We start from the raw sequence: 26484 nt of genomic DNA, 5'->3' as shown, positions 1-26484 counted from the left end.
GAAGAGTGAACCCCAGGCATGCAGGCAGGCTCAGACTGGACCCTGGGAAGAGTTGAAAGGGTCTGGAGGAAGGGAGCGAGGGGCGACAACAGGAAGGTGACGTGTTGCATTTAGCCTGGAGGAACTCCGCTGTGTAACACCTCACCAGGACACTCATACAACTGTCCATACAACCTGCCAGGCTCATAGATAGTCTCATAGAGAGAGACATGAAGTCCAGGTCAGGTCAACCCCACAGCCGAGCCTTCAGTTAAACAACTCACAGGGTGCTGCACTGAACTCATTCACCTAGGTTCTCTCTGACAGAATACACGGATAGAGTTGGTCTCAGGCCTTTATGTGACAATCATCATAGGAATTGGCAAGAAAGCGCAACCATATCTGAGACAAGGCTTTGAGTGACACACAGGTTGTGTTTTGCTCTGCTTTGTGAAACGCTTAAAGGAGCTTAAAAACTGATATACACACACTGAAGCATCAAATGTATCTTTAAAAAGCAGCAAAACAGAGATTTAGAGAGAAAGAAAGGAGGGAGAGAGACAGCAAGAGAAAGGAGGAAGGATATTGAAGTGTTGAGAGATGGTTCTGGAGAGGCGTCCATGTGTTGTGTTGCAGACAGACGCAGAGGGAACACAGGGCCACAGCTGCCACCGTGTGTTGTCACAGACAGACAGTGTACCAGCCCAAGCTGCACGGCCATGATAAAGCTCTTCTCCTGTCACACGGTGTCGATGCTATGACCTCACTACCCAGAGAATCACACTGTAACCGCTGCACACAAACAGCATCAATACAATATGTCACTCACACAACCATTTCAAAATCTTATGCGATTAACTTTGTTGTGTCTACTCATTTACGTCAAGCCGAGCAACCATAGGTCGTTTTATAGTTTCAGGCTACCAGTATACAAAAGGGCCTATTCACAAATCCTACACACACACACACACACACACACACACACACACACACACACACACACACCTCACACTTTCAAGGAAAATCTGGGCTCATGCTAGCAAATCAATATCCTGTCACTATAAACCATTAGTACACTTATCTCACTCCAGGGGCAGGTCAACCAAGTCAGACTTTATAGAAAGGTATTAGTGAAAATAATATTTTCGGTGTGCCCCAGATCCCCTGCCACCTCTCTCCTCCAACACACATCTCTTTCATTTAATTTAATCTCACATGTATTTCATTTCCTCTCACTCTCTCTCTCTCTCTCTCTCTCTCAATCTCTCTCTCTCTCAATCTCTCATGAGAGATATGTAGAGCTTGATGCATAACTAGAACCAGTGTTCCAACCCTCCGATCCAAACAACAGTATGGCCATGTGGCGTTACCATGGAGACTCCCTGCTGGGGCTCTAATTTGTGAGTGATGTCCTTATCCATACGGGTCAGTCTCCCTCCTTCCTGCTGACTTCCAGCTTCAAACTGACCAGCCAGACCCTTCACATCACAGCAGCCGTATGGTATAGAGCTAGTGGTCTTCAGTTCCCCCTCCTCAACTTCAGCTACAAGTCTTCAGAACAATGATTCATTGTAGTGGATTATCCCTGTGTGATATCTGCTATGAATCTGTCTTTTATATATGATGTACATGAGACTGTTAAGAATATAGAAGGGTCTCTATGGTTCTTTGGAGGGGAATGACTGGAACTGGGAAAAGATGTACTTTCTGTGAATCAGAGTTAGATGTCACTAATATGAAAGAGCGTCTTTGAGAAGTTGTGGGTGTGAGAGGGATACATTGGATATATTTGCATTCTGCTCTAGGCTGGCTGGGGCGCTAGGCTGTTGTGCATATTTAGTGAGGAGACCTGACACCTGCTCTCTCTCCCCCCTCCCTCCCTCTCTTTTCTCCCGACATTTTCGACCTGCTATCATGTCAAGGTAATTGGCCCGTACACAGCCAACCTGTCTCCCAGTCTGACATATGCATAACTCCAGTGGAAACACAAACCAAAAACATGTCAGAAGACTCACATGGGAGAACACTCTGCTCTCTTCCCTCTTACATAACACGTGCACACACACTCACTGACACAACACACACACACACGCGCAAACACACACACAAAATCCAGAGGTCCTGTCGTTTATCACTCCCATTCTACGTTGACATATACTGTATGCCAATTTGGGAAACTCATCTTCTCTAAGTAGCAGATTGTTCCCAACAAACACATCAATGGAAGATGGAAGACAGGCCAAGTTTTAATTAGACAACTTTAATTTAACCCAGTTTCAGTGAGCAGAGGGGAACCAAAAGGAACCACTGAGGCTGCTGCTGGATGAGGAGATGGTGAAGCTGTTGGCTCCTTCACACAAGACCATTTTTTTGAGAAACAAAAAGAAAAGTGAAAGAAAAAAAGAAGAAAAGCAATGTATGCTATGCTCATTAGAGAGGCACATATGTTCAGACAGACAGACAGACAGACAGGCAGGCAGGCAGGCAGGCAGGCAGGCAGGCAGGCAGGCAGGCAGGCAGGCAGGCAGGCAGGCAGGCAGGCAGGCAGGCAGGCAGGCAGGCAGGCAGGCAGACAGACAGACAGACAGACAGACAGACAGACAGACAGACAGACAGACAGACAGACAGACAGACAGGCAGACAGGCAGGCAGGCAGGCAGGCAGGCAGGCAGGCAGGCAGGCAGACAGACAGACAGACAGACAGACAGACAGACAGACAGACAGACAGACAGACAGACAGACAGACAGACCTACAGTTGAAGTCGGAAGTTTACATACACCTTAGCCAAATACATTTAAACTCAGTTTTTCACAATTCCTGACATTTAAGCCTAGTAACAAGTCCCTGTACTTGCCAGACTTGTGGAGGTCTACAATTTTTTTCTGAGGTCTTGGCTGATTTCTTTTGATTTTCCCATGATGTGAAGCAAAGAGGCACTGAGTTTGAAGGTAGGCCTTGAAATACATCCACAGGTACACCTCCAATTACTAGTCTGTGGCAACCTAAATGCCAAACCGGACAAGAACATGACACAATCAGCACACAGGGGGACAAACACCTGCCTGGGCACAACTATTACAACATAACCAACAAAAACAGCTCACAACTCCTGCAGCTCTGTGGCACGCTGGGTATGTACATAGTCAATGGTAGGCTTCGAGGGGATTCCTATGTTAGGTACACCTACAGTCCATCTCTTGGCAGTAGTACTGCAGACTACTTTATCACTGACCTCAACCCAGAGTCTCTCAAAGCATTCCCTATCTGTAACGTCCGTCATTAAATGAAGACCAAGGTGCAGCGTGGTAGGCGTACATTTTCTTTCATTTTAAATGTTCCACCAAAAAACAATGAACAACTTAAGTGCAACACATGCAACCCACAAAGACAACTGAAGGTGGGAAAAAGGGCTGCCTAAGTATGATCCCCAATCAGAGACAAGGATCACAGTCTACAGAGCAATACTCAATCACGAGGTATCAAAGCCAAAAGAACTGAGTAATATTAAGAAATGCTATAGATGGAAGGGAATGTAGTTTGGAAACCTACCAAAAAACAATTAGGCAACATCAAATTCAATAGTGAAGGTGTAAACCTGTCAGTAGAAAATCTCAACAGTATATTTGACCTCTCAGCTTCCCTATAAAATCAAAAAATCTCAAATAGAAAACGGAAGAAAATGAACAACAATGACAAATGGTTTGATGAAGAATGCATAAATCTAAGAAAGAAATTGAGAAACTGTCCAACCAAAAACATAGAGACCCGGAAAACCTGAGTCTCCGCCTTCATCACTAAAACAATACAGAAATACACTACGGAAAAAGAAGGAACAACACGTCAGAAATCAGCTCAATGTAATTGAAAAATCAATAGACTAGAAAATTGGAAAACACTAAACAAACAACAACACAAAGAATGATCTATCTAAAATGGAGCTGTAAACCACTTCTCCAATCTTTTTAGCTTTATAACAAAGAACAAACAGCAAAAACATATACATGATCAAATACAAATCTTAGAATCAACTATTAATTAAAGATTACCAGAACCCACTGGATTCTCCAATTAACTTGAATGAAGTACAGGACAAAATAAAAACCCTCCAACCCAAAAAGTGTGGTGTTGATGGTATCCTCAATGAAATGATCAAATATACAAATGCCAATTGGCTATACTAAAACTCTTTAACATCATCCTTAGCTCTGGAATCTTCCTCAATATTTGGAAGCAAGGACTAATCCTTCCAATCCACAAAAGTGGAGACAAATTTGACTCCAATAACTACAGTGCGATATGCGTCAACAGCAACCTTTGGAAAATCCTCTGCATTATCATTAACAGCAGACTCATACATTTCCTCAGTGAAAGCAAACGTCAAATTGGCTTTTTACCAAATCATCGTACGACAGACCACGTATTCACCCTGCAGACCTGAATTGACAAACAAACAAACCAAAACAAAGACAAAGTCTTCTCATGCTTTGTTTATTTAAAAAAAGCCTTCGACTCAATTTGGCATGAGGGTCTGCTATACAAATTGATGGAAAGTGGTATTGGGGGAAAAACATAACATTATAAAATCCATGTACACAAACAACAAGTGTGCGGTTAAAATAAGCAAAAAAACACATTTCTTCCCACAGGGCCGTGGGGTGAGACAGGGATGCAGCTTAAGCCCCACCCTCTTCAACATATATATCAACAAATTGGCGCAGGTACTAGAAAAGTCTGCAGCACCCGACCTCACCCTACTAGAATCTGAAGTCAAATGTCTACTGTTTGCTGATGATCTGGTGCTTCTATCACCAACCAAGGAGGGCCTACAGCAGCACCTAGATATTCTGCACAGATTTTGCCAGACCTGGGAACTGACAGTAAATCACAGTAAGACCAAAATAATGGTGTACCAAAAAAGGTCCAGTCGCCAAGACCACAAATACAAATTCCACCTAGACACCATTGCCCTAGAGCATACAAAAAACTATACATACCTTGGCCTAAACATCAGCACCACAGGTAACTTCCATAAAGCTGTGAACGATCTGAGCGACAAGGCAAGAAGGGCATTCTATGTCCGCCCACCAACCAAGAATTCACAAAATTGGACAAACACCAAATTGAGACTGCATGCATAATTCTGATAGATATCCCCTGTGTACAACATAGAACACCAAATAATGCATGCAGAGCAGAATTAAGACGATACCCGCTAATTATCAAAATCCAGAAAAGAGCTGTTCAATTATAAAACCACCTAAAAGGAAGCGATTCCCAAACCTTCCATAACAAAGCCATCACCTACAGAGAGATGAACCTGGAGAAGAGTCTCAGCAAGCTGGTCCTGGGGCTCTGTTCACAAACACAGCCCACAGAGCCCCAGAACAGCAACACAATTAGTCCCAATCAAATCACGAGAAAACAAAAAGATAATTACTTGACACATTGGAAACAATTAACAAAAAAACAGAGCAAACTAGAATGCTATTTGGCCCTAAACAGAGTGCACGGTGGCGGAATACCTGACCACTGTGACTGACCCAAACTTAAGGAAAGCTTTGACTATGTACAGACTCAGTGAGCATTGCCTTGCTATTGAGAAAGGCTGAAAGGCTGAATTGAATTGAGAGAGAGAGAGAGAGAGTGAGCGAGAGACAGAGAGAGAGAGAGAGAGAGAGAGAGAGAGAGAGAGAGAGAGAGAGAGAGAGAGGTGTAGTGTGTTGTGTTCATACTGTGTACCAATACATGTCCTTTCTCTCCAGAACCTGTGATTTTGTTTACCACAGTTTGACAGCTTCCGCCAGGCTGCTGTGGCAAATACTCTCAACCTATGCTTTATTTCTGTTTCTCCCCCTTTCCTACTGGGAAATAAATAACGATGGCGGGTGTTTTAAAGCAATAACTTGCCATTTTATAAAAAATGAAGAGGGGAGTAAATTGCAGAGCTTTTCTTTATGTGCGTCCAATTCACTTCCTGAATAAGGATTACACCATCTGGTTGGGCGACACGGAGGGGTGCTGAGCCATCTGAGCTCATAATCACCACTGTCTCCATCCAGGAACGCATGCACGCACATACACGCATGGACGCACACACACACACACACACACACACACACACACACACACACACACACACACACACACATACACACACACACATTCTTAGTTTTCTTCATTATCATCATCATCTGCCAGAGGTTATCTATTTAGAGGCTGAGCTCAACAACACAAACTACTGTCTGCTACTACGGGAGAGAGAGAGAAAGACAGGGATCGGAGATAGAGAGAGGGAGGGTGAGAAACAGAGAGAGAGAGAGAGAGAGAGAGAGAGAGAGAGAGAGAGAGGGTGAGAAACAGAGAGAGAGAGAGGGTGAGAAACAGAACGAGAGAGAGAGAGGGGGAGGGTGAGAAACAGAAAGAGAGAGGGAGGGTGAGAAACAGAAAGTGAGAGCGAGAGAGGGAGGGTGAGAAACAGAAAGAGAGAGAGAGGGAGGGTGAGAAACAGAAAGAGAGAGAGAGAGAGAGGGAGGGAGGGAGGGAGGGTGAGAAACAGAGAGAGAGAGAGAGAGGGAGGGTGATAAAGAGATAAAGAGAGAGAGAGAGGGAGGGAGGGAGGGTGGGTGAGAAACAGAGAAAGAGAGAGAGAGGGAAGGTGAGAAACAGAGAAAGAGAGAGAGAGAGGGAGGGTGAAAAATAGAGAAAGAGAGAGCGAGAGAGGGAGGGTGAGAAACAGATAAAGAGAAAGAGAGAGGGGGAGGGTGAGAAACAGAGAGAGAGAAGGAGAGAAACAGAGAGAGAGAGGGAGGGAGGGAGGGAGGGAGGGAGGGAGGGAGGGAGGGAGGGAGGGAGGGAGGGAGGGAAACAGATAAAGAGAAAGAGAGAGGGGGAGGGGGAGAAACAGAGAGAGAGAAGGAGAGAAACAGAGAAAGAGAGCGAGAGAGGGAAGGTGAAAAACAGAGAAAGAGAGAGAGGGGGCGAGGAGGAGAAACAGATAAAGTGAGAGAGAGAGAGAGAGAGAGAGAGAGAGAGAGCGAGAGGGAGGGAAACAGATCAAAAAAGAGAGAGGGAGGGGGAGAAACAGAGAGAAAAACAGAGAGAGAGAGATAGAGAGAGAGGGTGAGAAACAGAGAGAGAGAGAGAGAGCGAGAGAGAGGGTGAGAAACAGATAAAGAGAAAGAGAGAGGGGGAGGGTGAGAAACAGAGAGAGAGAAGGAGAGAAACAGAGAAAGAGAGCGAGAGAGGGAAGGTGAAAAACAGAGAAAGAGAGAGAGGGAGGTTGAGAAACAGATAAAGAGAGAGGGGGGGGGAGGAGAAACAGATAAAGAGAGAGAGAGAGAGAGAGAGAGAGAGAGAGGGAGGGAGGGAAACAGATCAAAAGAGAGAGAGGGACGGGGAGAAACAGAGAGAGAAACAGAGAGAGAGAGAGAGAGAGAGAGAGAGAGGGTGAGAAACAGAGAGAGAGAGAGAGAGAGGGTGAGAAACAGAGAGAGAGAGAGAGGGAGAGAGGGAGGGGGCGAAACAGAGAGAGAAACAGAGAGAGAGTGGGACAGAGAGAGACAGAGAGGGAGAGAGAGAGGGAGAGAGGGTGAGAAACAGATAAAGAGAGAGAGAGAGAGAGAGAGAGAGAGAGGGAGGGGGGAGCGAGAGAGAGAGAGAGGGAGGGAGAGAGAGACAGAGAGAGAGAGAAAGAGAGGGAGGGTGAGAAACAAAGAGAGAGAGAGAGAGAGAGAGAGAGAGAGAGAGAGAGAGAGAGGGAGAGAGAGAGAGAGAGAGAAGAGGGGGGAGGAGGAAGAGAGAGCTACAGACAGAGGGAGCAAGTGAAAAACATTCCTACAACTGGAGGAGGTCTGAAGGGAGCTTATGGTAATGAGAGAGAGAGATCCAGAGTCAGATCTTCTCCCCCTCTCTTCCCTCTCTCTCCTCTGCCCCCCCCCCCCCCCCCCCCCCCAAAAAAAAGGTGGATGGCATTTGTCCCCTCTAGTAATAAACAAATTACACATGAAATCAATTCCCACGTCTCCCTGTAGGGCTCTATCGCCCCTCTTCTCTGCCTGCCTGCCCCATCTTCCTGAGGCAAGCTGGGGGAGGTGTGAGGAAATTGAGTGTGTGTGTGTGTGTGTGTGTGTGTGTGTGTGTGTGGTGGGGGGGCTGTCTTGCTGAGATGAACACCTGCCCGGGGGAGTCCTGAACCCTCTCCCCCTCATCCCTCTCTTTTCTCTCTCTGACAACTCCTGCTAACTAGGCTCCTTGACCCTGTGAGAGAGCGTGGTTCATCAGATCCAATCCCCAAGCCTGTCAATCAAACAGGCCTGAAGAAAGAAAGAGCTTTACTCTCACACTAGAGAGGGCAAAGGAAAGAGAGAGAGAGAGAGAGAGAGAGAGAGAGAGAGAGAGAGAGAGAGAGAGAGAGAGAGAGAGAGAGAGAGAGAGAGAGAGAGAGAAAGATACTCAACCACAACACCAGAGTGAAGGGGGGAGGGAGGGAGAAAGGAGGAGCAGAGGGGGAGAGATGGAAAAGGAGTGAGAGAGTAAGTGAAATAAATAATTACAGTGAGAGAGAAGACAGGGAGAACTCAGTAGAGATAAAGTGAGGGAATAGAGAGAGAGAGAGTGCGCAAGAGAGAGGGGGTGTGAACTGATGGCGAATGAGAGTTATAGTGCTGTAAGATAGAGAGGGAACAAGGAGGAGAGGAGAGGAGAGCGGAGCAGAGGAGAGGAGAGGGGGAGAGACTCACAGTTGGATGTTTTACAGTGAGGTAAGATGGGGCACCGAATGTGGATAAACAGAAAAACAAATATGGTTGGAAATCAAATCAAATCATGACATTAAAATGTAACAAACCAAGTGTTTCTACAGAAGGTCAAGAACATTATTTCACAAGAGAAAATAAAGAAATGTTTGAATGAGTAATTCATGTATCAACTTCTACTAAGACAATACTCTATTACACTGAATAAAAGCAGTCTATTATATATTATACTGTATACAGGCCTAAATGAAGGAGCCGAGGTGGTAGTGATTCAGAGCTTAGTAAGAATCAGTCAAATCACAAGCTCCACACTGCACCACCAAACTGAGTCACACAGAGAGAAAACTTCCAACCACCCTTTTACTCTCCACTTCAACACTTGGAAGGCTGACTGTTCTCAGGTCCAAAGACTGTTCCCAGCTCAGCTCAGACCACCATGAAAGACGGCAGGAAGGAAGGGTGAAAGATTTAACAGAAGGAAATGGGGCCTTTAAAAAACACATCCACACACTGGTGCACCTTCTACAGGGAATGCCCGAGCCAATAATAATACACTCCTGAGAAGAAATGTATTACAATCTCTATTCACACTGCATATTAGTTAACAAAGAGAGGAAGATGGAGAGAGAGAAGGAGAAAAAGAGGGCGAGAGAGAGGAGAGAATCAAAACAAAGAAGGGAGAGTGCCAAATGGGACACGGCCAGTGGAATGAGGGATTGGTGTTGAGTAGAAACCCTGAGAGGAGAGCAAAGCGAGGTTATTTGACAGAAAGCTCTCCATTCCTGAAGGCAGTGCCTCAGGTGATCCCTCACTCCCTCTCTTCATTCCTTCCTTTCTCCCTCCCCCTGGCACACAGCAGGGGACAGCTTTAAAGCAGTTTGTCTTCCCTCTGAAAACTTTCTACCAGGTCATTCTGTGAACCCCAAAAAGACTGTCAATGCAAAAACACCAGTTGTTGTCTCTGTACGATACCGTATATACTGTATGTAGACTATATAAATCAAATCTAATTCTATTTGTCACATGCCGAATACAACAGATGTAGAACTTACCGTGAAATGGTTACTTACAACCCCTTAACCAACAATGCAGAATTTTTTTTAAAGTAAGAAAATATTTGGTAAAAAAAAGTCCGGGTAGCCATTTGATTTACGGTTTAGCAGTCTGATTGCTAGGGGGTAGAAGCTGTCAAGGAGACGTTTCGACCTAGACTTGGTGCTCCGGTACCGCTTGCCGTAGTTTATGACTAGGGTTACTGGAGTCTTTGACAATTGAAATGGCACAGAAAATGCAACATGCTACACTAGTTGATGGTGATGAAAACATGTTGACACTGGTTAAAGGATATAGGATCATGAAAAGGGAAACTATGACATATATCTTATATCACTATCATGCACACGCACCCTCACACATAAGGATGGGACTGATACATGTTTGATCGTGTCTTGATGCTGCTTGTCCTTCATGTTCTAACACTTTAATGTTACCCCTTCCTTGTGTTTAAAAAAATAATAATAATAAAAAATGAAAAAGAAAAGTAATTTAATAAAGGATATCGGAAGTCAAAACATACATGACAAACTGCTGGAAGAGGTGTGCTCTGGTGCGTGAAATCTGTGCACTGGTGTGTGTGGTTGTGTATTGGCATATGCAAAGACTCAAGTAACACAATGCTGAGGTATGGAGTCCCTCAGGCAGGTGGCCACTGAGCCGGCATGGCTAAACGTGGTGTGTATGTCTGTGTGAGTGTGTGTGGCTGAATGTGTGTGAGAGCCACATAAACAGCTGCCTGGCTGCTCTACATAGTGGACCGAAAGGACAGACAGTATACAGTTGAAGTCGGAAGTTTACATACACCTTAGCCAAATACATTTAAACTCAGTTTTTCACAATTCCTGACACTTAATCCGAGTAAAAAGTCCCTGTTTTAGGTCAGTTAGGATCACCACCTTATTTTAAGAATGTGAAATGTTAGAATAATAGTAGAGAGAAGGATTTATTTCAGCTTTTATTTCTTTCATCAAATTTCCAGTGGGTCAGAAGTTTACATACACTCGTTTAGTATTTGGTAGCATTGCCTTTAAATTGTTTAACTTCAGTCAAACGTTTCGGGTAGCCTTCCACAAGCTTCCCACAATAAGTTGGGTGAATTTTGTCCCAATCCTCCCGACAGAGCTGGTGTAACTGAGTCAGGTTTGTAGGCCTCCTTGCTCGCACACACGTTTTCAGTTCTGCCCACACATTTTCTATGGCATTGAGGTCAGGGCTTTGTGATGGCCACTCCAATACCTTGACGTTGTTTTCTTTAAGCCATTTTGCCACAACTTTGGAAGTATGCTTGGGGTCATTGTCCATTTGGAAGACCCATTTGCGACCAAGCTTTAACTTCCTGACTGATGTCTTGAGATGTTGCTTCAATATGTCCAAATAATTTTCCATCCTCATGATGCAATCTATTTTGTGAAGTGCACCAGTCCCTCCTGCAGCAAAGCACCCCCACAACATGATGCTGCCACCCCCACAACATGATGCTGCCACCCCCGTGCTTCACGGTTGAGATGGTGTTCTTCGTCTTGCAAGCCTCCCCCTTTTTCCTCCAAACATAACGATGGTCATTATGGCCAAACAGTTCTATTTTTGTTTCATCAGACCAGAGGATATTTCTCCAAAAAGTACGATCTTTGTCCCCATGTGCAGTTGCAAACCGTAGTCTGGCTTTTTTTATGAGCGGCCTTTAAAGTTACGTCGATATAGGACTCGTTTTACTCTGGATATAGATACTTTTGTACCTGTTTCCTCCAGCATCTTCACAAGGTCCTTTGCTGTTGTTCTGGGATTGATTTGCACTTTTCGCACCAAAGTGCGTTGATCTCTAGGAGACAGAACGCGTCTCCTTCCTGAGCGGTATGACGGCTGCGTGGTCCCATGGTGTTTATACTTGCGTACTATTGTTTGTACAGATGAACGTGGTACCTTCAGGCATTTGGAAATTGCTCCCAAGGATGAACCAGACTTGTGGAGGTCTACAATTTGTTTCTGAGGTCTTGGCTGATTTCTTTTGATTTTCCCATGATGTCAAGCAAAGAAGCACATAGTTTGAAGGTAGGACTTGAAATACATCCACAGGTACACCTCCAATTGACTCAAATGATGTCAATTAGCCTATCAGAAGCTTCCTTAGCCATGCTATTATTTTCTGGAATTTTCCAAGCTGTTTAAAGGCACAGTCAACTTAGCGTATGTAAACTTCTGACCCACTGGAATTGTGATACAGTGAATAATAAGTGAAATAATCCGTCTGTAAACAATTGTTGGAAAACTTACTTGTGTCATGCACAAAGTAGATGTCCTAACCGACTTGCCTAAACTATAGTTTGTTAACAAGAAATTTGTGGGGTGGTTGAAAAACGAGTTTTAATGACTACAACCTAACACGAAACCCAAACTGGCTGTGTGCGTGTGCTATCGTGCATACATTTATTTTGTCCCCCTAAACCAAACGCGATCACGACACGCAGGTTAAAATATCAAAACAAACTCTGAACCAATTACATTAATTTGGGGACAGGTCGAAAAGCATTAAACATGTATGGCAATTTAGCTAGTTAGCTTGCACTTGCTAGCTAATTTGTCCTATTTAGCTAGCTTGCTGTTGCCAGCTAATTTGTCCCGGGATATAAACATTGAGTTGTTATTTTACCTGAAATGCACAAGGTCCTCTACTCCGACAATTAATCCACACATAAAACGGCCAACCGAATCGTTTCTAGTCATCTCTCCTACTTCCAGGCCTTTTCATCTTTGAACTTATATGGTGATCGCATCTAAACGTTCATAGTATTACCACGACGACCGGCAAAACAGTTTGTCTTATACGTGGGTATAACCAATGAGGAGATGGCACGTGGGTACCTGCTTCTATAAACCAATGAGGAGATGGGAGAGGCAGGACTTTCAGCGCGATCTGCGGCAGAAATAGAAAGGAGTTCTATTTTAGCCCTTGGCATCGCAGACGCTCGTTGGCGCGGGCGAGCAGTGTGGGTGCAATAATTGAATAACATGGATTTCTACATTTATTTTGCAACGCTCGCGCGCTCGATGTGTCCAGTCTGGTCAGCATGTAAGTGTATGTAAACTTCCAACTGTAGCTTCAGTGCGCTTGTGCTTTCAGTGCTTTCTCTGTCTGTCTGACTCTCACATGTTTGTCTGTCTGGCTGGCTGCTGACAGGTACTGCTACATCAGGTACTGCTCATCTTCTCACTGCACAGATGTGAAAATACAGCTAAAAGCAATGTCGTGGAGGCCTATTCAACGCTTGTTTTCACCAGTCATTCTCTGTGACACCAGGAAAGAAGATGAGGAAAGGAGATGAGGAGAGGAGCTGACTGTAGACTATTACCTCTGAGCCAATGGAACGGTGCAGTATGAAACTGACGTTTGCGAGGCTGATTGCAAGAAGTACAAACTCAGTGGAAGTCATCCTAAAGGTGGTCGAAAATAACTTCAAAGTGAACTTCATGGTCATCGTGAGGATTGATGGTACAGAGAGAGCCATTGCAAAGGCAAGGTACAATGTTGCATCAGCCATTCCCCTGAATAATGCACACTCATGAATAAACATACAGTATAGCTCTGAAGTACACTTCTATAACTGTCCATGTACAGCCTGTGAGGCCTGTTTTTTTCCTCCCTCTCTCTCTCTCTTTCTATTTTGCGCTCATCCTCTGTTTCTCTCTCTCTCTCTCTCTCACTCTCCTGCCTTCCTCCTTCAAACAACACACATGCCTATCATGTACAGTATGTCTCTATTTCTTTGCTTGCTCCCTCTCTTTCTAAATCAAATCAAATTGTATTGGTCAAGTACACATATTCTGCAGATGTTATTGCAGTGCAGTAACACCTAACCATACAAAACAACACACACAAATCCCAAAAATTTAAATAAAGGAATTAAGAAGTATAGAAATATTAGAACGAGCAATGTCAGAGTGCGGAATATAAATATATATGTATATGATGGTGTGTATAGACATTATGGACAGTATATGAATAGAAAAGGTGTGTACAGCAGTAGTTATATAGGATGAGCCTTGACTAGAATACAGTATATACATATGAAGTGGGTAAAACAGTATGGAAACATTATTCAAGTGACCAGTGTTCAATGACTCTACTCTTGTTACCCCCTCTTCACCACCCCACCTTCCTCCATCTTGTCTTCCTCTCTTTTCCCCCCACTATCTCTCTCTATATCTCCCTCTCTCCTTCTCTCTGTCTCTTGCTCTCTCTCTCCAGTCTGAAGATAGTACAGACAGCTGTGAGTCTGAGGTGTGTCAGTCTCGCTGGTCTTGATTCAGTTCTATAACAGACAGGTAGTGGGCTGTGTGAAAGCAGCCATCTAGACAGCACAAAGACTGTCTACTGGGAATTAACCCCTCGGAAGAATACACCCTGCCCGCCTGCCTCTCTATGTCTGTCTGTCTGGCTGCACTACCTCTTATAAATAATACAACGCTTCCCCCAGGTCCTCGTAGACTCTTCTATCCTCCACACCACATTCTCCCCTCCTCCTCTTCCTCCTCCTCCTCCTCTTCTTCTTCTCACCTTTCAGAAATCTTCACTGGAATACCATACATTCATGTTTGTGTGTGTGTGTGTGTGTGTGTGTGTGTGTGTGTGTGTGTGTGTGTGTGTGTGTGTGTGTGTGCGCGTGTGTGTGTGTGTGGATTAGTCTGCTATCACTGGGGCTCTGTCAGTCTGTCAGGCAGTGGGAAGGGCAGGGACAAAGAGGATAATTTCAATAAGAATACTGCAGCTGAGAGGACAGAGCTCTCCCAATGGGGTGACTTCCACTCTCAGCTCTTACACACACACACACACACACACACGCATGAACGCATGCACAAACGCTCGCACGGACATACACACACATTCACGCGCACACATCCACTGTAGGAGGATATGGGATGAAATGATGGTGTGAAATAGAGGGAGGAGGAGAGGAGATAGATACATAGTCCAATTTGGTGTGTAAAACTACTGTGTTTGGTTTATGTACCCTATGGCCCTATGTGTGTGTATGTGTGTGTGTATGAGTAGGTGTGTGGTTGTCATCCTCTCCAGTCAGTCTTCACCGAACGATCCCCATCCCTAAACCCATGCACCTGTCCCTGCACCTGTCTGTCTGTAACTGCAGGTTTAATCCTGTGAGTGGGGCCCTGGAGTGGCGCTTAAGTTAGGCCCTGGCCCCTTCACCATCATTATCCCCTCCGTCTGGCCCCCAGATCTCTCATTACATGCAAATACAGGCTCTTTATGTGCCTGGTGAATAGGGAACCCCCTCTCTGCTGAACAAGACCCCCTCCTTCCCTAGTCAGAGCTGAAGATAACCCACCAGCCATTACACAGGATCCCCTGCTACACTTTACTATACCATATCATGACCACTTCAGCTTTAGGATCCTTTGAGGGCTGTTAGTGATCAGAAGGCAGCTGGTTTTTGTTGGTGGTATGGTACTCACAAAACACCAGTCTCAACATCAACAGCTATGAGGCGACTCCGGGATGTTGGCCTTCTAGGCAGAGTTGCAAAGAAAAAGCCATATCTCAGACTGGCCAATAAAAATAAAAGATTATGATGGGAAAAAGAACACAGACACTGGACAGAGGAACTCTGGGGGCATCCCGGGGTCGCCTCTTAACTGTTGACGTTGAGACTGGTGTTTTGCGGGTACTATTTAATGAAGCTGCCAGATGAGGATTTGTGAGGCATCTGTTTCTCAAACTAGACACTCTAATGTACTTGTCTTCATGCTCAGTTGTACACCGGGGCCTCCCACTCCTCTTTCTATTCTGGTTAGGGCCAGTTTGCTCTGTTCTGTGAAGGGAGTAGTACACAGCGTTATATGAGATCTTGAGTTTTTTTGCAATCCCTCATGGAATAACCTTTATTTCTCAGAACAAGAATAGACTGACAAGTTTCAGAAGAAAGGTCTTTGTTTCTGGCCACTTTGAGCCTGTAATCGAACCTACAAATGCAGATGCTCCAGATACTCAACTAGTCAAAAGAAAGACGGTTTTATTGCCTCTTTAATCAGAACAAGTGGTTTCAGCTGTGTTAACATAATTGCAAAAGGGTTTTCTAATGATCAATTAGCCTTTTAAAATGATAAACTTGGATTAGCTAACACAATGTATCACAGGAGTCATGGTTGCTGATAATGTCCTCTGTACGACTATGAGGATATTCCATTTAAAAAATCAGCCGTTTCCAGCTACAATAGTAATTTACAACATTAATTTTTTTTATTTATTTATTTTACCTTTATTTAACCAGGTAGGCAAGTTGAGAACAAGTTCTCATTTACAATTGCGACCTGGCCAAGATAAAGCAAAGCAGTTCGACAGATACAACAACACAGAGTTACACATGGAGTAAAACAAACATACAGTCAATAATAAAGTATAAACAAGTCTATATACAATGTGAGCAAATGAGGTGAGAAGGGAGGTAAAGGCAAAAAAAGGCCTTGGTGGCAAGGTAAATACAATATAGCAAGTAAAACACTGGAATGGTAGTTTTGCAATGGAAGAATGTGCAAAGTAGAAATAAAAATAATGGGGTGCAAAGGAGCAAAATAAATAAATTAATTAAATACAGTTGGGAAAGAGGTAGTTGATAGGGCTAAATTATATGTGGGCTATGTACAGGTGCAGTAATCTGTGAGCTGCTCTGACAGTTGGTGCTTAAAGCTAGTGAGGGAGATAAGTGTTTCCAGTTTCAGAGATTTTTGTAGTTCGTTCCAGTCATTGGCAGCAGAGAACTGGAAAGAGAGGCGGCCAAAGAAAGAATTGGTTTTGGGGGTGACTAGAGAGATATACCTGCTGGAGCGTGTGCTACAGGTGGGAGATGCTATGGTGACCAGCGAGCTGAGATAAGGGGGGACTTTACCTTTACCTTTAGTATACATTAATAATGGCTACACTGTATTTCTGATCAATTTGATGTTATTTTAATGGACAAAAAATGTGCTTTTCTTTGACCCCAAACTTTTGAATGGTAGTGTATATGTTTGTGTTTGTGTGTGTGTGTATATGTGTTTGTGTATGTGTATTTTTAATTTTTTTTATTTGACCTTTATTTAACCAGGTAGGCCAGTTGAGAACAAGTTCTCATTTACAACTGTGACCTGGTCAAGATAAAGCAAGAAGAGATACTGGTGTGCAAAAGAGCAGAAAAACAAATATGGGGATGAGGTAGGTAATTGGTTGCGCTGTGTACAGCTGCAGCGATCGGTAAGCTGCTCTGACAGCTGATGCTTAAAGTTAGTGAGGCAGATATAAGTCTCCAACTTCAGTGATTTTTGCAATTCGTTCCAGTCAATGGCAGCAGAGAACTGGAAGGAAAGGCGGCCAAAAGACGTGTTGGCTTTGGGGATGACCAGTGAAATACACCTGCTGGAGCGTGTGCTATGGGTGGGTGTTGCTATGGTGACCAGTGAGCTGAGATAAGGCGGAGCTATACCTAGCAAAGACTTATAGATGACCTGGAGCCAGTGGGTCAGCCGACGAATATGTAGTGAGGGCCAGCCAATCAGAGCAGTAGTGGGTAGTATATGTGGCTTTGATGACAAAACAAATGGCACTGTGATAGACTGCATCCAATTTGCTGAGTAGAGTGTTGGAGGCTATTTTATAAATGACATCGCCGAAGTCAAGGATCGGTAGGATAGTCAGTTTTACAAGGGTATGTTTGGCAGCATGAGTGAAGGAGGCTTTGTTGCAAAATAGGAAGCCGATTCTAGATTTAATTTTGGATTGGAGATGCTTAATGTGAATCTGGAAGGAGAGTTTACATTTTAGCCAGACACTTAGGTATTTATGGTTGTCCACATATTCTAAGTCAGAACCGTCCAGAGTAGTGATGCTTGTCGGGCAGGCGGTTGTGGGCAGCGATCGGTTGAAGAGCATGCATTTAATTTTATTAGCATTTAATGTATGTATGTGTGTGTGTGTGTGTATGTGGTTGTGTGCATGCATGTGTGTGTGTGTGTGTGTGTGTGTGTGTGTGTACATACCTGGCTAGCTGTGGGGCAGTCTGCCCCGGTCAGTGTTTGCTGCTGGACGGTCCTTTAGCATGGCTGGAGATGGTCCTGGTACACACCTGTATACTGTCACCTGACTCCACCTGCAGCTTGACATTTGGTACCGTGAAGATAGTAGCCACTGGGGTAGGAGAGAGAGAGAGAGAGTTGAGTGAGAGAATGTGATTTATCAGTCATTAAAGCCAACCTCATAGTTTCCTCTTAGAGTCAAAGGATTACAGATTGAGTCAAAATACTCTGAAATGAAGAGAGTTTATCTCTTTAAGGCTTTTTTCGAGAGTTGCAGGAGACACTATCAATGAACTGAGTTATAAAAACACCACTCTCTCACATCCTTTATTTCTTTATCAGAGTCTGTAATGCTCCGAGATATCAGAGTCTGTAATACTAAGCGATATCAGAGTCTGTAATGCTCCGAGATATCAGAGTCTGTAATACTAAGCGATATCAGAGTCTGTAATGCTCCGAGATATCAGAGTCCGTAATACTAAGATATATCAGAATCTGTAATACTAAGCGATATCAGAGTCTGTAATGCTCCGAGATATCAGAGTCCGTAATACTAAGAGATATCAGAGTCCGTAATACTGTGAGATACCAGAGTCCGTAATACTGCGAGATATCAGAGTCCGTAATACTGCGAGATATCAGAGTCCGTAATATAGCGAGATATCAGAGTCTGAAATGCTCCGAGATATCAGAGTCCGTAATACAGCGAGATATCAGAGTCCGTAATACAGCGAGATATCAGAGTCCGTAATACTGCGAGATATCAGAGTCCGTAATATAGCGAGATATCAGAGTCTGAAATGCTCCGAGATATCAGAGTCCGTAATACAGCGAGATATCAGAGTGCGTAATGCTCCGAGATATCAGAGTCTGTAATACTGCGAAGGTCGAGTCAAGGACAATATTATTGTACACTACTTCTGTCTCAGATTCCCACAGTGTTTCTGTTAAATGTCACAATCACAATCCAATTCTCACACACACACACACACACACACACACACACACACACACACACACACACACACACACACACACACACACACACACACACACACACACACACACACACACACACACACAGGACTGGGTAGTCTATTATGCCTCCTGTAATTCTTCCATTGTTCATAATAAATCTGTCAAGCTATTGTCTCTATAATTCCCAACACATTAGACAACGGAGTGCATTTTTGGCTGAATAAACCATGTTCTCCTTCAGTCCCTAGCCAGATAACAATAATAAAGATTCAGCTCTAATGTTGAACACGCTGTGTGTGTATATATGTGTTGTGTGTGTGTGTGTACATATGTGTTGTGTGTGTGTGTTTGTGTGTGCCATGTTTCTTTCTTCATTATCTGTGGTGTTGTAATGAATGTAAAGCTCATGTTAGTTAGTGTTAGAGTGCTGACAGTTAGGTTTAACTCCCAGTGGTATGTTGGGCTAGGGCATTTCCCATCAGTCTCTATTCTCCTGCTGCCTGTCTACCTGCTGCACAAAACAACAATCACCATGTTTCACTAGCAGGCTAACACCCAGGATAACAATGATCCCTTTATTTAACTTCTCTTATTCCTTCTCTTCAGAGACATTTCTCCTCTGCTTCCCCTCCTCCACCACCATTTGTTATTCTCTCCCTCCTTTCATTCCTCCCTCCCTCCCTGCTGCTACAGTGTGGATCCACGAAGGACCTCATTTATACAGTGTAACAGTATGAATTAATTTGACTATATTCTTTCTCAATCAAAAGCCTGCCTCTTCCTATGTCTCTCTCTCTCTCTGTGTGTGTGTGTGTGTGTGTGTGTGTGTGTGTGTGTGTGTGTGTGTGTGTGTGTGTGTGTGTGTGTGTGAGAGAGAGAGTGTGCAATCATGCCTGCACGTGTGTGTGTGCATATGCATGTGTGTGTGTAACAGCACAAAGAGAGCCACCATCTCTCCCAGCCCGGTGACCGCCACAGAGCTCCTGCTTCTCCTAACAGAACAACCTACTGTGGCCTGCTGATAACAGGATTAATAGAGATCAATCAATCCTCATCTGGGGAATTTAAAATGAGAATGATTCTCATATTAAAATGACCAGCCTGTGGGTGGGTTGTCTCCAATGCAGCTCCTATGAAGCTATCTTAACAGGCTTTGGGCTTTGACACTGGTGATGAGAGGGGTGAACGGATAGGATTGGCTCTGTATGTATCTGTGTTTCTAGTCTAACAATATGGGTGGTATGTAATCTCTGAATGACACAGTTGAATGTCCTGTTCTGATTCGATGGCAAATGAACTGTCATGTTGGATGCCAGGTTGGGTATTGTGATGGGAAAATTATAAATGTTTGTAAAAAAAAAATGCTTAGGTTCATATATAAAAATGCATAGTTGACCATTATTCTGGCTACCATGTCTAGAAGAAGAGATCTCAGAGACTTTGAAAGAGGGGTCTCAAAGGAGCAGAGGGGGATTAAAGGGTGTGTGTGTGTGTGTGTGTGTGTGGGGGGGGGGGGGGGGTGTGCGTCTCAGTCACTAGATCTCAACCCAATTGAACACTTATGGGAGATTCTGGAGCAGCGCCTGAAATAGCATTTTCCACCACCATCAACAAAACACCAAACTATGGAATTTCTCGTGGAAGAATGATGTCGCATCCCTCCAATAGAGTACCAGTCACTTGTGTCAAGGTGCATGGAAGCTTGTGGTGGTTCAACGCCCTATTAAGACACTATGTTGGTGTTTCCTTTATTTTGTAGTTGCCTATATACATACCTGTTGTATGTGAGGACTGCCTCCTTGAGGTCTTGTTTCATATCTTGAAAAATTAAAGGAGAGCCGCACACTCTAGGAGCTCAGATGCAATAACTTACTGTAGTACATAATACATACTGTAGGCCTACAAACATTTACAATAGCAAAATCACAAGAATGGCTTCAGATCAAAGTCTACGTTGAGCCCGAGGGGAGCAAGGGTCTTTAAATTAAAGATCCAGGCAGCCTCTCGTTTTAACAGTAAATTGTCGAGGTCCTAGGGAGGGTGACATGTTCGATGCCGATATAACGTAGGGACGAAATCGAGTGGTTCACTTCCAAAAAGTGGACCGCAACTGGGTACGCAAGTTTTTGCACCTAATGGTGCTACGGTACTATTGGTACTTTTAATTGGCACTTGGTTTTACCCACATCATTTTTACCACAAGGACAAGTTCTAAGATAAATAACACCTTTGATTGGGATCTGTTTCCCTGTTTGGGGGTGTTTGAAGGATCTACATTTGTAAGTGACATTGCATTGAGCACAGCCGTTACACTTGTAGCTTCCATCCAGTAGGGGCGCAAATAGAGATTGTACCATTTTGTGGTGGTAAATCAGAGTTCACCAATTGATCTCTGAGATTTCTGCCCCACAAGAATACGACCAAGAGAGGGTCCGAAAACACATTACCGATACTGTCATCTGAACTTAGAATGTGCCAATGTTTGTGAACGATTCCCGTAATTTGTTCAGAGCACTTTGAATAGCGGGTAGTTGCAAGAATGCTTCTTTTTGCGAGACTGTCCTTGAAAAAGATCCTGTCTCGGTTTGTTTTCAATTTTCTCAATGACAGTATTAATCTGACCATTTTTGTACCCCCTCTCCTTGAATTTTCTTTGCGTCTCAGCCATATTTCTGTCTAAATCTGATTGGGTTTTTTTTGCAAATTTTGCAAGTTCCTACAGAATTGTAGGGCATACTGTTTTTCAAGGGAAACAGGTGACAACTATCACCCCTCAACAAACTGTTGCGATCAGTAGGTTTCCTGTAAAGATCAGTGTATAGAGCATTATCCTCACACAAGATCAGAAGATCAAGGAAACTGATTTGACGTGTGTCAGATTACATAGTAAATCTCAGATGCTCAGAACAAGAGTTAAGAAAAGTATGGAACGCCTGGAGCTGTTTTGCATCACCCCTCCATAGAACAAAAATATCATCAATATACCGTTTCCAAATAATAATGTTAGAAAGAAAACATTTTTGAGAGGATTGAAAATGTAACCCACATACAAATGTTTTTCCATGTAACCCACATACAAAGTTAGGAGCCATGGAGGATCCCATAGCAGTACCCTTTGTCTGAATAAAGAAATAATTTAGAAACATGAACTACTTGTGTGAGTACTATTTCAGCCAATGTTATAATGCATGCACTGGAAGGTAGTTAATTGGGGTCACGTTGCAGAAGAAAATGTTCCATAGCTTCAACACTGCCCTCGTATGGAATATTTGTGTATAACGAATCAACATCAAAAGTAACTAACAAAGTATTATCAGGGAGATCAAGAGATTCAATAATAGAGATCATATTGCCGGTGTCCTTTACAAAGGAGGGGAGCTGTTCTGAGATCATACTGCTGGTGTCCTTTACAAAGGAGGGGAGCTGTTCTGAGATCATACTGCCGGTGTCCTTTACAAAGGAGGGGAGCTGTTCTGAGATCGTACCGCCAGTGTCCTTTACAAAGGAGGGGAGCTGTTCTGAGATCGTACCGCCAGTGTCCTTTACAAAGGAGGGGAGCTGTTCTGAGATCATACTGCTGGTGTACTTTACAAAGGAGGGGAGCTGTTCTGAGATCATATTGCCAGTGTCCTTTACAAAGGAAGGGAGCTGTTCTGAGATCATATTGCCAGTGTCCTTTACAAAGGAGGGGAGCTGTTCAGAGATCGTACTGCCAGTGTCCTTTACAAAGGAGGGGAGCTGTTCTGAGATCATATTGCCAGTGTCCTTTACAAAGGAGGGGAGCTGTTCTGAGATCATATTGCCAGTGTCCTTTACAAAGGAGGGGAGCTGTTCTGAGAGTGATCTAATAAAAAAGTCAACAAAAGTTGATAGAGGGGCCAGTACTGCATCAATGCCCGGGCGCCCTGGAGGTTTTGTAACATTCTTGTGTAATTTCGGCAAAGTATAGAAAGTAGCAATTTTAGGGTGTTGAATAGCCAAAAACTCATGCTCTTTTTTAATTATCTGACCAGAACTTACATACCCATCTAGGACAGTAAAGATCATGTTCTGAAATTGGGCAGTGGGGTCACTTCTGAGTTTCATGTAAAAGGTGTTGTCAAACAGTTGTCTATGACCCTCATTTACATAAACAGCCCTATCCATGAGTACAACTGACCCACCCTTATCAGCAGGGGGGTAAGGACTGACGTATCGGGTTCAAGCAAAGCTTGTTTTTCATCCTGAGGTAAATTATGGGAGGAGATGAACAACATATTTTTCAACGAGTCTGCAATACGTCTCAATAGAGTGATTGTGATTGGATGGGGGTACAAAATAACTCGTACATCAAAAAGGAGTCAGAGTATGGGCAGGTGGAGCAGCCTACATGTTCAGCAGAAATATCACGATTAGGGGAGCTAAAGTATTCCCTGAAACGGATGTTTCTAAAAAACTTAAACATGTCTACCTTAACATCGAAATCGTTGCACTGAGTTGTAGGCACAAAATATAACATAGGCATTGGCTCAATATATTGCTTGATAAATTGAAGACACTCAGTCCCGTGGGTTCTGGGACCACTGTCACTGGAAGCAGATGAGGCGCTGGTTGTAGAGCGTTGGTCAGACGAGGTGGATAGAAGTGAGCGGCATCCCTCCTGCGTCTGCCATGGAGAGGAGGAGCAGGACCTCTTTTGTCAGGGTTTCTCCAGAAGGGTTCGTATTTCTTGATTTTAAGTTATTTTATTTCTGTAGACAACTTGTCCTGGAGAACTTGGTTAGTTTTCATCAGTTCATTGAATATGCCATCATCATTAACAGCTCCTTGCAGAGCTGTGCGTTTCACTTCGATTGTGTTATCCATTTTAATAAAATCATTGTTCAATTGATCAACAATTAATGTCATTAAATCAATAGAGCATTTGTTCAGGATGGCACACCAGCGCTCACAGAAATCATCTGTGCGCTGTCCCAATCATCGTTCTTTTTGCCACATGAGTCCCTGTGGAATAACGCCTTGACGCACATAATCACTAAGAGTGACTATGTGTAGATACATTCTCGTCTGGCGCTTAGATAAGTCTGAGAGGTCAGAATTACCCCCCGGCATGTCAAAAAGGGACTCCGATACAATTATTTTATCACATTATTTTTGGCTATATTCAAAGTAATCTTGTTTGGGTCTTTAACCAGGTGTCAGGAAAATAATGATCATTGGGCATCGGTAGGGTGCAGTTTACTGGGTAACAGATTCATCTAGAGGTGAAAGAAACATCTGAAAGTAACAGAAAACTCATCTGTTTTTACTTAACAAGTGAGTAAGAAGGAAAAGACATCCAAATGCAGATCTTGAGGTGGACAACTGAGTTCCATCTGGGCTTTTTACAGAGGATCTCTCTGCATGAACAACAACAACCACTAGTTGCACTGCTTTATGGAGAGAGTGCGGGGGGGGGGGGGGGGGGGGGGGGGGGTTAGAGGGGAAATGGAGAAATATATAGAAAGAGGGGGGAAGACCATTGCATTGGAGTGATGTAGCGATACAGATACTCCTCTAGACAGAGACAGAGAGAGAGCGAACAGAGCGAGAGAGAAGTAAAGCTAAATAAAGAGAGAGAGATCCAGTATCTTAGTAAAGGTATACATACTGTCTGAGATCTCCCAGAGCCGTGGAGGAAGCTGGCTGAAGTACTCATGCTGGAGAGCTGCCTGAGCAGACAGACGGTTCTTTGGGAAGCACTGGAGGAACCTAGAGGCTAACTCCTCAGCATGGTCCACATAGCCCAACCTACAGGGAAGAGACAGACAGTTAGCATGGTTCACTACCTACATAACAGAAACAGGGCAGAAGGTAGCCTAGTGGTTAGAGTTCTGGGCCAGTAACTGAAAGATTGCTAGTTCAAATCCCCTAGCTGACAAGGTGAAACATCTGTTGATGTGCCCTTGAGCAAAGCACTGAAACTTAATTGCTCCGGGGTTGCCATTGACAATGGCTGGCCCTGGTGTCTCAGGGGGAATTTCCAATTCACACATACAGTATGTATAATACACACTTGTAAATATAAGCACCCATTACAATCGTCTTCTTATTAGAAAGACAACAGACTGTTAGCATGGTCTACACAACCTCCTCTCCCTGGCACGCGCCCGTGACACAGGCCGACCCGGTCACCATGAAAAATGAAAGACTTCATCAGAGAGGGTGAAGACAGAGGCTCTCAACTCCCTGTAGGCTTTCATTGAACTGCTCCTGTGTGTGTGCATGTGCGTGCGACGCATGTGTGTTTGTACGGGGAGGCTCTGAACTCCTGAACCCGCCTACCATCCAGCACCGAAGGGGAAGCAGAAACAGAAAAAAGAACAAAGTACAACCAAGTCAGTCAGTAATTAGGCCTGCAGTCCATTAAATAAACATGATGTTATTCCTCCCTCTGCCGGAGCTACTGAGCTGTGTGTGTGTGTGCATATACAGTATGGGTGTGTGAGTATATGTGTATGTGAAAGAGAGAGAGTCCTCCACCTAATGCCAGGAACTCTGAAGCCCTCTCCCACTGTTCCTCCTCCTGTCTCTCCTCCTCTCACAGGGCATAGAGCAGATCTACACTAGTGGACCCAATCGACCCCCTCTGCAGAGAGGAACACAGCTAACTGACTCCAGCAGGGCCTTCTTCTCCCTTCATTTCCACCTCAGATGTTGGATGTTGAACTCAATGTAAAAATGGGTAGGTTCCCATTTTAAACGAAATATAACTTTTGAGCCTTGAGGGTGGATGTGAAAATACTGCCCCCTATCCCAAACAGGGTGGGGTAATGCAGGGATTGATCTAGAACATACTGTATTATCAGAAAGTGTAGTGTGCGTTTACAAGGCAGGTTTTAGCATGACAGAAAAAGGTACAAAATCCCATCAGGCATTGCTAATTTGACCTGATAAAAGGTGTCTGAGCAACAACAGAGCCAGAAACAAACAAAAAAAATCACCTCCATATAAAAGCCTTAGAAAACAAAGGGCTTGTGTTGCTGATATAGGTGTGCATTCCTGCCTGCTAATGCTGTCAGCTAGCCTGAGCGGGAAGATTCCCTCGACTAGCTAACTCAGATTCTACGAGTAAACAAGCACACATCTGTGATCGATATCTCCTCCGTCAATCAAACATCCCGGGTCGACGGGACGTTCACAGTGGAAAGAAGCATTCCATCTTCAGAGAGAGACGCCTTTTCATGTCGTCATGTTTCTCCATGAGGAAACCACAGCCGGGACCTGGGAGGGCAGAAAGCATGAGTACATGTGTGTGTGTGTGTGTGCACATGTGTGTGTGTGTCTGTGAGAGTGTATTTATATGTGTGTGTGTGTGTGTGTGTGTGTGTGTGTGTGTGTGTGTGTGTGTGTGTGTGTGTGTGTGTGTGTGTGTGTGTGTGTGTGTGTGTGTGTGTGTGTGTGACTACAGGCAGTAACACCTGCTCCTATTGTTGGCCTTCCCCCACCACTATGCCATGGTTATAACTAAGGCACGGCAGCACCGCAGGACCTTTCAACAGCACCCAACACGGCTAGCAACCAAACAGTATTTTGGAACAAGTCTTTGTGGCTGTGTCAAAACATATCTCCCTACAAGACCCAACAACAGTCCAGGAGAGCTGCTTTCCTTTCAGCATGTGTGAGTCATTGTGGATG

At 44.1% G+C, this 26484-nt stretch overlaps 1 protein-coding gene across 3 annotated transcripts in view; it reads right to left on the bottom strand.

Moving 5' to 3' along the window:
* The window catches only part of cdk14 (cyclin-dependent kinase 14), a 200833-nt gene that overhangs the window by 35039 nt on the left and 139310 nt on the right, over window positions 1–26484 (bottom strand). For all 3 annotated transcript variants that reach the window (XM_021626100.3, XM_021626109.3, XM_021626106.3), the window contains 2 exons: window positions 24458–24597; window positions 17815–17962 (listed from right to left, as the gene is read on the bottom strand). In XM_021626100.3, coding sequence (XP_021481775.1) covers window positions 17844–17962; window positions 24458–24597 — 259 coding nt within the window. In that variant the 3' untranslated portion in view covers window positions 17815–17843. The remainder of the gene's footprint in view (window positions 1–17814; window positions 17963–24457; window positions 24598–26484) is intronic.

The sequence above is a fragment of the Oncorhynchus mykiss genome, chromosome 2, assembly GCF_057628025.1.
Source record: "Oncorhynchus mykiss isolate SJ-2025 chromosome 2, ASM5762802v1, whole genome shotgun sequence".
Lineage (NCBI taxonomy): Eukaryota > Metazoa > Chordata > Actinopteri > Salmoniformes > Salmonidae > Oncorhynchus > Oncorhynchus mykiss.
Note: the sequence above shows the minus strand (reverse complement) of the source record. Positions and strands in the feature narration are given on the sequence as shown.